Source organism: Pleurodeles waltl, chromosome 11 (assembly GCF_031143425.1).
Source record: "Pleurodeles waltl isolate 20211129_DDA chromosome 11, aPleWal1.hap1.20221129, whole genome shotgun sequence".
Lineage (NCBI taxonomy): Eukaryota > Metazoa > Chordata > Amphibia > Caudata > Salamandridae > Pleurodeles > Pleurodeles waltl.
The window spans coordinates 390,781,186-390,794,098 of record NC_090450.1 but is presented as its reverse complement, the minus strand read 5'-3'; the positions used below and the strand labels follow the sequence as shown (position 1 = coordinate 390,794,098).

The 12,913-nt window shown below is 47.5% G+C and overlaps 1 protein-coding gene across 3 annotated transcripts in view; it reads right to left on the bottom strand.

Moving 5' to 3' along the window:
• The window catches only part of PLEKHB2 (pleckstrin homology domain containing B2), a 676,701-nt gene that overhangs the window by 435,534 nt on the left and 228,254 nt on the right, over positions 1 to 12,913 (bottom strand). For all 3 annotated transcript variants that reach the window (XM_069213723.1, XM_069213725.1, XM_069213724.1), the window contains exon 3: positions 174 to 326. In XM_069213723.1, coding sequence (XP_069069824.1) covers positions 174 to 326 — 153 coding nt within the window. The remainder of the gene's footprint in view (positions 1 to 173; positions 327 to 12,913) is intronic.

Below are 12,913 nucleotides of genomic sequence, written 5' to 3'. Positions count from 1 at the left end.
CAGTGAAGCCAGCTAATGATTTATTTTTCTACTATTCAAGGAAAACAGCAAGTTACGTCTACGAAATCTAGGCTCATTCCAGTGTTAAAAACTTAACCCAAACTGGAAACACTAATCAATGTAATGACAAAATGAGTTACATGAAAAGCAGGGTCTTGTTACATCCATCATACCTGTGCACTCGTTGCCTACTCGTATGTTAATGCAGTCTATGCGCATGTGGATTTTGTCCTCCATTTCTCGCCGATACTGGTCATCATAGAATGCCAAATGACCATCCGACCAAAGGTCAAACCAGTTCTTCTTCCAGCGGCGTAAAATAGTGCCTGGAGGGAAAAAAACAAGTGTCTTCTTTAAACACACGCCTTTAAAAGAGTCCAATTAATTAATCTAAAAACCTCCTCCAGTCTACCTATGCATTTAATTTTTTGTTCAACAACCTGCACAGGTTCTACTGTCTTTTTGTCCAGCTTGGTGGTACTTTCCAGAACGAATGATAGAAATGCCACTGCGTAAGCCCTTTTGGAGTAAAGCATTTAACCATTTCTTTGTTAAGCTCTTTGTGACATTTTGGTATGTATGCATTTGAATTTCCATTGAGACGCTATACATCATCTTCTCAAAATAACATGGTATGGTATCCCGAGTTTTTCATTTTGAAAAATCCTAAAAAAGTCACAATATAAGGTGCTCACTACAGTGACTGTGCTGGTAATCCCGAGTCTCTCAGCACTGAGAGATAAAAGACGAAACAGGGTTTGGAGCTGATTAACTATTAAGCATCAGGAACATGCTAGTGCTGAGGACAGCTATATTCAGTTAAACAGTAAACAATACTCAGCAAAAGATGCTGACTGCAGCTTGCCTATTCATCTGGTTGAGATAACCAACTTCAAAAGGTAAGAGACTCACTACATATGAGTCAAAGTAAAAAAAAAAAAAAGAAAAACAGGGGTGTTTCAACTCGTGAGGATGCAAATGAAGATACACTTCAACTGCTTTCTTTTTTATCTCAAAAATCTTTATTTAACATTTGTACAAAAAAGATAATATCAAAACATAACAACGGGTAAGCACTGTGTCCATCTCACACATAATGAAAGAAACTGCAAATACGGAAGATCTTCTGACCAAGTGGAAATATGAGCAGTTGAAAAAGGTAAGAAACAGAAGAAAGAATATCACCACAAGTTCAGCAGTTCATAGTGGACCATGCTTACCAGAGGAAACTGAAACAGAGAAATACAAGTAGGGAAATAAAATCAAGCGGATGTTCCCTGCAAACGACAATCCACAATAATCACTGATTTCTGTAAAACCCATCTATTCAAAAAGCTGTGTGTATCTTCGGTCATCAGCCATTTACAGGACACAATGTTTAACTTATTATTTAATTCAGTTTACCATTAGAAGAAAGGATAAATCATTTCTCTTTTGACAATCAGAGTTGAGATTTTGATTTCTAGACTGACAAGTAAATCAATGACAGTAAAAGATGCAAGGTTGAAATCAGCAAGGGATTTTTGGATGAAAATTCTTTCATTCACAAATATTTAAGGATATTGTTGGGACTGGGTACATTAAGGAGAGTTTTTCAACAGACTGGCGAACAGAGTCCTCAAATGGCCAACTTGCTGCAGTGTGAAATTTGACCAATAAGGAACAAAGGCATAGTGGGAGAAATTATTCAGAGAAAGACCGTGCCAGTCAAAAGTATATTTAGCTCGCCATGAAATACTTACTCTATGAGCAAATAGCCTCTAAATAGGGACAAAGACATCTAGGGCCTGATTACGACCTTGGCGGATGGGATACAGATATCCCGTCCGCCGTTTTACAAGTTCCAGTATATCCTAAGGAACTTGTAAAACGGCAGGCGGAGGGGTCTGTCACGTTTGTGATGGAGTATCCCATCCACCAAGGTCGTAATCAGGCCCCTAGTGTCTTAAAACAAATTCTTTTGAAATAACATACACAGAAAGTTCACAATATAAATCTAGCAGAGGCCAAGATGTATTATCGAGGGTCAGTAGCTCTGACACCTTTGAGGAAAACATAGGCCAACAATGCAGCTTGAGGAGTGAGTGGGCCCCATTCCACTAGAGAAGAAGTAGTTAAAATGGGGCATCTCTACAAGGATTTATGTTTTGCCAAACAAAACGAGACCAACTTTGTGAAAAAGACAGAGAGTAATAGAAGTGGGAACACTCTGAAGAGGTACCGAAATTGTGGTAATACAGTTATTTTAATTAAATTCCACCAATCCAAAACACCTAACTGGAGTCTGTCCCATTTGTGCATACATTTTTTTTATATATTCTCATTTTTAGTAACGCATTGTACAATGCTAATTCACAAGAGAGATGTCATATTGTCATTATACATACAGCTAAGTGTTTCAAGTATTGATGGGTCCCATGGTTCCTGTAGGTAGTCATAGAATCTTCACCATTAAACTTTTAACTGTGCCTGGTCCAGTGACAGTGTATTCTGTATTGTGAGTGAGTTAAGTGTGCTTGTGTGTGTTGGGGAGTTACCCAGCTGGCCTGCTCTTCGGAGGTCAAGGTTTACTTCCAGAGTGAGTGGTGTTATACATAGTAGTTACTATGGGGGTCATTATGATCCCCGGCAGTTCAGACCGCCATGCCGGCGGCGGGTGAAAAGACCGCCACCAGCATGGCAGTCTGAACTGCCATATAAAGAACAGAGCCCTCCTCCACCGCCAGGCTGCCTCCGACAGGCAGCCTGACGATAGAGGGAATCATTATCCGACAGGACAGCGCTGCTGCCCTGTCGGATAATGATCCCTTCTGCCACCAGCCTTTCCCTGGCGGGTTCCCCGCCAAGGAAAGCCTGGAGAAAGGGGTGCTCCGGGGCGCCCTGCACTGCCCATGCACTTGGCATGGGCAGTGCAGGGGCTCCTGTACAGTGCCCCAATGTGCAGGTCACTGCCCGATTTATGGGATGTGATCTGTGCGACGGGTGCAGCTGCACCCGCCACACAGAGGCATTGACCTGGCCATGCATTCTGCTGGGCCGGTGGGCGGAAACAATGTTTCCGCCCGCCGGCCCAGCAGAATGTTATTTATGGGGCCGGCGGGGTCCCAGTGGGGCTGGCAGTCAGTTAAATGACTGCCAGCATGAACACCGCGGTTAACCCCACTGTGTTCAGAATGAGGGCCTATGTGTCAAATTCAATACTGTGGGAGTACAACATGGCTAAGTAGTGGGACCCTCGAAGGAATCTGTTATTTTGTTCCATATGTCTGCTACTGGATGTTTACAGAACCCTCTAGGTTTTTCGGTTTGGTGGGCCATGCCCACGGCTTTTGTCCATCTGCATACCTCCTCCCTTCAACAGCAAAGTCCCCGAGACACTACTCAAATCAGTTAATAGATGGGTATACCACGGGACCCCTTAGTCTGCCAGGTACAAGTGAAGCAGCCTACAGTAGGCATAAAGGAATATGCCGTCTCCTTCCTCACAGAGTCGGATTCCATTACATTAATCCTCCATTCAGACCAGGCAAGCAAACGGTTCCAGTGGGACAATGGGCACCCCTGTCTCGTTCTCCTATGGACTTCAAAATGCAGCCACCTGTGAGGAACCTAGTTTTTGCGTTCACAATGAGTAGCAATACCCACTTTTCCCACCATGCGCCTAGAGCAATCCGCTGCATTCACTGCCTGCAGATAGTTGCATGTAATGTGTCAAAGGCTTTTTTTTAGGTTGATCCATAAAACCATCAAGTCTGGATGACTCTGCCTGTCTATCTCACCAATGACTCAGAACAACCTCCTAATATTTAGGGATGCGTTTCTTGAGGGGATAAACACAATTTGATACAGGTGCACCAGAGCTGAGAGATGTGGGCTAAGATGGTCCAGTAGCACCTTGCTAAGAATTCTGTAATCCAAGTTTAGCACAGACAAAGGTCTGTAGGAGGAGATGTCCAGTGTCTCCTTTTCCTATCTGGGAATAAAGACGATCAACACTTCCTGAGAGGTTGCTGGTAAAAACCCTTTGTAAACTCCACATAGTACATGTCTGCTAGGGGCACTGCCAGCAGGGGAGAGTAAATCAGACAGATTTCAGCTGGCAACTTGTCTATGATTTATTTGTCGCCAAGGTTTTCAGTGCCACTTTTATTTCGTTTTCTGTTATGGTCCCGCTCTGTGCAGGAAAGCAGAAATATCCTGGTCCAAGGCACCAAAGTGTGTAGGCACTACGTTCCCTGCTGAAGCTCTAATACTAGTAATCAGGGGAGGTTTGTTCACTTCACGTACAAGACAGATGAGTGAGCCCACCTGCTCTGCCACCCTCAGAGTGAGATAATGCTGTGTACTCAGAGAAGAAGTAAGCGCAAAGGTGTTTCTGTAGGAGGCTGGACTGGCTTGTAGTGAGTACCAAGGGGTACTTGCACCTTGCACCAGGCCCAGTTATCCCTTATTAGTGTATAGGGTGTCTAGCAGCATAGGCTGATAGATAATGGTAGCTTAGCAGAGCAGCTTAGGCTGAACTAGGAGACGAGTGAAGCTCCTGCAGTACCACTAGTGTCACTTGCACAATATCATAAGAAAACACAATACACAGTTATACTAAAAATAAAGGTACTTTATTTTTATGACAATATGCCAAAGTATCTCAGAGTGTACCCTCAGTGAGAGGATAGGAAATATACCCAAGATATATGTACACAATATCAAAAATATGCAGTATAGTCTTAGAAAACAGTGCAAACAATCTATAGTTACAAAAGGATGCAATGGGGACACATAGGGATAGGGGCAACACAAACCATATACTACAAAAGTGGAATGCGAACAACGAATGGACCCCAAACCTATGTGACCTTGTAGAGGGTCGCTGGGACTATTAGAAAATAGTGAGGGTTAGAACAATAGCCCACCCCAAGACCCTGAAAAGTGAGTGCAAAGTGCACTAAAGTTCCCCAAAGGACATAGAAGTAGTGATAGGGGAATACTGCAGGAAAGACACAAACCACCAATGCAACAACAATGGATTTCCAGTCGAGGGTACCTGTGGAACAAGGGGACCAAGTCCAAAAGTCACAAGCAAGTCAGAGATGGGCAGATGCCCAGGAAATGCCAGCTGTGGGTGCAAAGAAGCTTCTACTGGACAGAAGAAGCTAAGGTTTCTGCAGGAACGACAAGGGCTAGAGAATTCCCCTTTGGAGAACGGATCCCTCACGCCGTGGAGAGTCGTGCAGAAGTGTTTTCCCGCCGAAAGACCGCCAACAAGCCTTGCTAGCTGCAAATCGTGCGGTAAGCGTTTTTGGATGCTGCTGTGGCCCAGGAGGGACCAGGATGTCGCAAATTGCGTCAGGAGAGAGAGGGGATGTCGAGCAAGACAAGGAGCCCTCTCAGCAGCACGTAGCACCCGGAGAAGTGCCAGAAACAGGCACTACGAGGATGCGTGAAACTGTGCTCCCCGAAGTTGCACAAAGGAGTCCCACGTCGCCGGAGACCAACTTAGAAAGTCGTGCAATGCAGGTTAGAGTGCCGTGGACCCAGGCTTGGCTGTGCACAAAGGATTTCCGCCGGAAGTGCACAGGGGCCGGAGTAGCTGCAAAAGTCGCAGTTCCCAGCAATGCAGTCTGGCGTGGGGAGGCAAGGACTTACCTCCACCAAACTTGGACTGAAGAGTCACTGGACTGTGGGGGTCACTTGGACACAGTTGCTGGATTCGAGGGACCTCGCTCGTCGTGCTGAGAGGAGACCCAAGGGACCAGTGATGCAGCTTTTTAGTGCCTGCGGTTGCAGGGGGAAGATTCCGTCGACCCACTGGAGATTTCTTCGGAGCTTCTAGTGCAGAGAGGAGGCAGACTACCCCCACAGCATGCACCACCAGGAAAACAGTCGAGAAGGCGTCAGGATCAGCGTTACAGAGTTGCAGTAGTCGTCTTTGATACTATGTTGCAGTTTTGCAGGCTTCCAGCGCGGTCAGCAGTCGATTCCTTGGCAGAAGGTGAAGAGAGAGATGCAGAGGAACTCGGATGAGCTCTTGCATTCGTTATCTAAAGTTTCCCCAGAGACAGAGACCCTAAATAGCCAGAAAAGAGGGTTTGGCTACCTAGGAGAGAGGATAGGCTAGCAACACCTGAAGGAGCCTATCAGAAGGAGTCTCTGACGTCACCTGGTGGCACTGGCCACTCAGAGCAGTCCAGTGTGCCAGCAGCACCTCTGTTTCCAAGATGGCAGAGGTCTGGAGCACACTGGAGGAGCTCTGGACACCTCCCAGGGGAGGTGCAGGTCAGGGGAGTGGTCACTCCCCTTTCCTTTGTCCAGTTTCGCACCAGAGCAGGGCTAAGGGGTCCCCTGAACTGGTGTAGACTGGCTTATGCAGAATTGGGCACATCTGTGCCCAAGAAAGCATTTCCAGAGGCTGGGGGAGGCTACACCTTCCCTGCCTTCACACCATTTTCCAAAGGGAGAGGGTGTAACACCCTCTCTCATAGGAAGTCCTTTGTTCTGCCATCCTGGGACAAGCCTGGCTTGACCCCAGGAGGGCAGAAACCTGTCTGAGGGGTTGGCAGCAGCAGCAGCTGCAGTGAAACCCCAGGAAAGGCAGTTTGGCAGTACCAGGGTCTGTGCTACAGACCACTGGGACCATGGTATTGTGCCAACTATGCCAGGATGGCATAGAGGGGGCAATTCCATGATCATAGACATGTTACATGGCCATATTCGGAGTTACCATTGTGAAGCTACATATAGGTAGTGACCTATATGTAGTGCACGCGTGTAATGGTCCCCGCACTCACAAAGTCCGGGGAATTGGCCCTGAACAATGTGGAGGCACCTTGGCTAGTGCCAGGGTGCCCTCACACTAAGTAACTTTGCACCTAACCTTTACCAGGTAAAGGTTAGACATATAGGTGACTTATAAGTTACTTAAGTGCAGTGTAAAATGGCTGTGAAATAACGTGGACGTTATTTCACTCAGGCTGCAGTGGCAGGCCTGTGTAAGAATTGTCAGAGCTCCCTATGGGTGGCAAAAGAAATGCTGCAGCCCATAGGGATCTCCTGGAACCCCAATACCCTGGGTACCTCAGTACCATATACTAAGGAATTATAAGGGTGTTCCAGTAAGCCAATGTAAATTGGTAAAATTGGTCACTAGCCTGTTAGTGACAATTTGAAAGAAATGAGAGAGCATAACCACTGAGGTTCTGATTAGCAGAGCCTCAGTGAGACAGTTAGTCACTACACAGGTAACACATTCAGGCACACTTATGAGCACTGGGGCCCTGGATACCAGGGTCCCAGTGACACATACAACTAAAACAACATATATACAGTGAAAAATGGGGGTAACATGCCAGGCAAGATGGTACTTTCCTACAGTTTCTGTCCAACGTTGCACTCACGTTTTGGCGTCTAAAGGGTCTCCTCCACCAGCTTCTGCATCTGTGCTCTTTCCTCTAAGTCACGGATCCTCCCCTCTTTTATGGTGACCTCTGTCTTAAGCATTTTTCTGACCCCTCTGTCTGCCCAATACAGTGTCCTCTTATCACTACCTTAAAGGCCTCCCACTTGATGCACCACAAGTTTGTTGTGCAATGGTGTGCAGTAAAGTAGTTGAGAAGAGCGACTCCAGCAGTACTCTGAACACTGGGTCCTGTAGGTGTCACACTGGTAGCTTCCACATCAGTTTAGAGGTTTTTCAACAGCCCCAGTGTAGGTGAAAATAGCAGAGGGTTGTGAGCCCCAGTGTAAGGACAATAGCAGAGGGTTGTGATCTGAGAGCAAATGGCAGAGGTATTCCACACTCTGGATTGTGTCAGCGAGACTATGAGTGCACAGTATTATGTCAAGTCTGACATGCAAGTCATGGGCCAGGGAGTAAAAGGAGTAAGCTTGGCTTCACCCAGCATGTAGCCTCCAGGCACTGCCTAATCCCTAGTGCTCTATCCAGGCTTTAAAATGCTGGGGGAGTCCCAGGGGAGTCAGGAATGTCTACGATGCAGTATTAGCCCCCACCTCAAGTACCAAATGAAGCTGTATTGCAAGTGATAAAGCCGGTGCCAGGGAGGAAAGGAACAATATCTGCTGATAGAGACTGCCCAATAAAATGGTTCTCCAGTCAAGTCTACCCTGTATGACCAGGTACCGCTCCTCTCTATCTATGTGTGTGAATAGTGGTTCGCACCGTACCTCAGCCTTCATTCAAATTAGAGAGCCACTGGCATAGGAGAAGCCTGTGGCATACACCAGGTCCCTATATCTCCTTTACAACTTAGCAACCCCACTGAACACCAGATGTGTCTCTGGTAGGAGGGCCACATCCACTCTCAGTCGTTTGAGGTCATCAGGACCGTGTGTCTCTTATTCGTTGTGCACACACCCATCAAATTCCAATGGAGGAATAAGTAATTGTTTGTTTGTTATAGTATGATGTTGTAGGTGTGCTGTTCCAGGTTTGGCTTTAATGAAAGCACCCTATGCCCTCCTACCTTGTTGTGTTGTCGCGTGCAGGAACAGTCAGTGGTCTGTCACTCAGTTGAGTGCAGTGAGCGGGGTGTGAAAGCCAGGCCAGGTTACAACAAAACAATAAACCGCAACTCCCTCTCCCCAGGGCAAAGAAGCAACAGCCAATTGTCCAATAACAACAAGCTGCATTGTTAACAATGTCTATTCTTCTACAGCGCAATGAAACCTGGTCAGTGTGTGAGTTATTTTCAATGCTATCCCCTGTCACCCAATGCTATGATTATGTCCCCAGGGGGGGGATCACTCCTCCTTCCACACAGACAAGCAACCCCTCTCTGTAGCTGCCCTTCAGTGCCACCGCTGTGTCAGCAGGTCGCCGCTGTGGTAGTCAGATGTGTGGTAATAGATCATCAGCCACCAGCCGCGGGCCTCCCCAGAGCTCCTCCAGTGGTGTATCAGAGTCCAAGAAGCATGCTGTTAACTCCTGTGTCTCAAAAGCTCAGAAAGTGTTGACAGTTTCTACCACCGCAACTCTCTCCCGTTCAGCCGGTTGTTTCATGGGTCCTTTCAAGTTATGTCTTCCCTGTCATCGTCTCTTAGGTGTGGGAGGCCTGGTCCTGGGCTCCCCATCCACGCCCACCCTGTGTACTTTCAGCCAATCCCATGTGGATTTGGGGTTATCAAAACCAGCAATTTGCCATTTATTACTAATTGTAATCTTGCAGGAAATAGCAGCATATACTTAACTCCAGCCTCCCTAAATTCCCTCTTGACTGCCAGGAATGATGCCCTCCTACGCTAAACCTCTAAAGTATAGTCCAGGAAGTTTAGCACCCTGGAGTTCTGTACCTACAGCAGTTCGTAGATGCATGCCTGCTGTAAAATCAGGTCACGGTCTCAGTAATGGATCTGTCAAGGGATCACAGGGGGTAGGAGGGGTGTCTGGCTGGCACTCTGTGGGCTCGCTCCAGGGCGAAAAATTTGAGAGACCATGTTGCTTTGTGGATAGCAATGTTTCCAGGCAGTGGATTAGGTCAGTCCCTTCTGTCCCCTAAGTTAAGCCTACTATTTTAATATTATTTCTCCTGCTGCAGCACTCTGCGTCCTCATCTCTCTAATCAAGTAGGACCACCCTGCACACCAGAGTCTCCATCTGGTGCTGCAACATCAGGATCGCGGGGCGGACTTCCTCTAATATCGCATCAGTTCCTTTGTCTCTGTCCAACAGCATTCTGTGGTTGTCCCAGAGTAGTCTGGGATCCACAATGATTTTGTCTACCAAGCTTCCAGACTCTTTTTAGTGGTGGTGATCTCAGCCAATATGTTGTTTTGTTTAGAGTCCAGCAGTGCATGATGTTTTCCAGGCTCTCCAACTTTCGTGACGCCACATCGGGGTTCTTCTCATTTAGGTGGGAGGCGTCCTGTCTGAGTCTACCCGCCACATCTTTTGCTGTGTCGTTCCAGCTCCCGTCTCATACCAGATGGTTCTGGGGCAAAAAGGGTGGCAGCTGCTGTAGGAGGCTGGCCTGGTTTGTAGTGGGTACCTTGGGTACTTACACCAGGCCCAGTCATCACTTATTAGTGAAATGTAGTAGTGTTCTAGCAGCTTAGGCTGATAGAGGTAGCTATAGCAGAGCAGCTTCGGCTGAACTACGAGACATGCAAAACTCCTGCAATACCACTTATAGTTACACAGTACTTATCCACAAGTAAAATCAATACTCAGTGTTACCAAAAATAAACGTAGTCTATTTGGGTGACACAAGGCCAAAAATATCTTAGAGGTAATACTCCTTCTGGAGGTAAGTATTATACACAATATATACACTAGACACCAAAATAAGGTAAGTAATTAGACATAGGATAGTGCAAACAATAGGAAATGCTATAGAATTCAATGGGAGAAAATAGGTCTAGGGGCAACACAAACCATATACTAAGAAAGTGGAATGCGAATCACAAATTCCCCCCTAGACAAATGTAGTGTGTACAGAATCGCTGGGAGAGTAAGAATACAGCAAAGGTAAGTAAGATACCCCACCCCAGATCCCAGGAAATTAGGAGTAAAGTATTGCAAGTTTCCTTAGAACACACTACAAGTCATGATTAGAGTTATTGCAAGAACCAAGCAAGACTGCAACCAGCAAATGGTGGATTCCTGGACCTGAAGACCTGCAAATGAAGGAGACCAAGTCCAGAAGTCTAAAGAAGTTCCAGGAAGGACAGAAGCCCCTGCCTACCCAGAAGAAGGTGCAAAAGAAGAGTCCCCGGTTGGACGACGCCTGCAGAAATGCACCCAAGGAAGATGCCAGAGGGTTACTGCATGATGCACTGGATGTCCCACGAAGAGAAGTTGGATGCAGGTGAGTTTTGGTGCCGGATTTGTCCAAAAAGCTTTGGTTCTGGCAAAGTGCTGTTTTGCGTCAAAGTGGTGCTGTCTGGACCCAGGAGGGACCTTGGGGCCTCAACTCTGCGTGAGGAGGAAGAGGGGGCTCTCAGCACTTCAGAGAGCCCTCCGAAGATCAGGCAGCACCCCCAGGAGTCCCAGGACACGTGACAAAGGAGGTGCAAAATGCAGTTGGTGCAGCACTACAAAGGAGGTTCCCTTTCCGCTGGAGCTCAACTCAGCAAGTTGAGCGTTGCAGGATAGAGTGCTGGGGACCTGGGCCAGGCTGTGCACAAAGGAAGTTTGCAAATATTGCACAGAGGCCTCAGGAGGTGAAGAAGACGCAGTGCACAAGGGTACTGTCGTTCTCGGTGAAGACAAGGTCTTACTTCCTCCAAATTAGGACAGCAGGACCTCAGGACAGTCTGTATCGAAGGGGTCCACCCTCTGTGTTCCAAGGAGCACGCTTGTCGCCAGGAGAGGAGTCCAAGAGAACCGGCCGTCGGCTTAGAAGGTGTCTGCTTGAGCAGAGAAGTAACTCCGTCACTCCACAGGAGATTTCTTTGGTCCTTCTGGTGCAGTGCGAAGACAGGGAGTCCTCAGAGCGTGCACAACGTGGAAACTGTTGCAGTTGCTGGCTGGAGCTGAAGTTGCATAGGAAAAGTAGCCCTTCTGGATACTTTGTTGCTGTTACAGCGGTTCCTGGAGCAGTCTGCGGTTGATCCAAGGTCAGAGTATGAAGTAGTAGTTGCAGAGGATTCCTGCTGGAAACTTGCAAGTAGAATCTGAAGAGAAACCCAAAGGAGAGACACTAAATAGCCCTGAGAGGGGGATTGGCTACCCTATCAGGTATGGACCTATCAAGAGGGGTCTCTGGCATCACCTGCTAAAACTGGCCACTCAGAGGCCTGCAGAGTGTCCCCACACCTGGGAAAACAAGATGGCTGAAGTCTGGGACACACTGGAGGAGCTCTGGGCACCACCCCTGTGGTGGTGATGGACAGGGGAGTGGTCACTCCCCTTTCCTTTGTCCAGTTTCGAGCCAGAGCAGGGATTGGGGGTCACTGAACCAGTGAAGACTGGCTTATGCAAGAAGGGCACCATCTGTGCCCTTTAAAGCATTTCCAGAGGCTAGGCAAGGCTACCTCTCCCCAGCCTGTAACACCTATTTCCAAAGGGAGAGGGTGTAACATCCTGCTCCCAAAGGAAATACTTTGTTCTGCCTTCCTGGGACTGAGCTGCTCAGACTCCAGGGGGCAGAACCCTGTCTGTGAGGTGGCAGCAGCTGTAGCTGCAGTGCAAGCCTCAGAGAGCTGTTTTGGCAGTACTGGGGTTCTATGGCGGAGCCACCAGGATGCATATAATTGACTCCCCAATACCAGATTTGGAATGGGGGGACAATTCCATGATCTTAGACACCTTACATGGCCATATTCAGAGTTACCATGGTGAAGCTATATATAGGTATTGACCTAAATGTAGTGCATGCGTGTAATGGCGTCCCCGCACTCACAAGGTCCCGGGATTTGGCCCTGAACTATGTGGGGGCACCTTTGCTAGTGCAAGGGTGCCCTCACACTAAGTAACTTTGCACCTAGCTTTCATTAAATGAAGGTTAGACATATAGGTGACTTATAAGTTAACTTAAGTGCAGTGAAAATGGCTGTGAAATAATGTGTGCACTATTTCATGCAGGCTGCAGTAGCAGTCCTGTGAAAGGGTTTGTCTGAGCTCCTTATGGGTGGCAAAAGAAATGCTGTAGCCCATAAGGATCTCCTGGAACCCCACTGCCCTGGGTACCTAGGTAGCATATACTAGGGACTTATAAGGCGGGGTCCAGTGTGCCAATTGAAATTGGTGAATAAAGTCACTAGCCTATAGTGACAAATTTAAAAGCAGAGAGAGCATAGGCACTGAGGATCTGATTAGCAGAGCCTCAATGGCACAGTTAAGCACTATAGACAACACACACATTAGGCCACAAACTATGAGCACTGGGGGCCTGGCTAGCAGGATCCCAGTGAGACAGGCAAAACACACTGACACACTCACAAACAGGCCACAAGTGGGGGT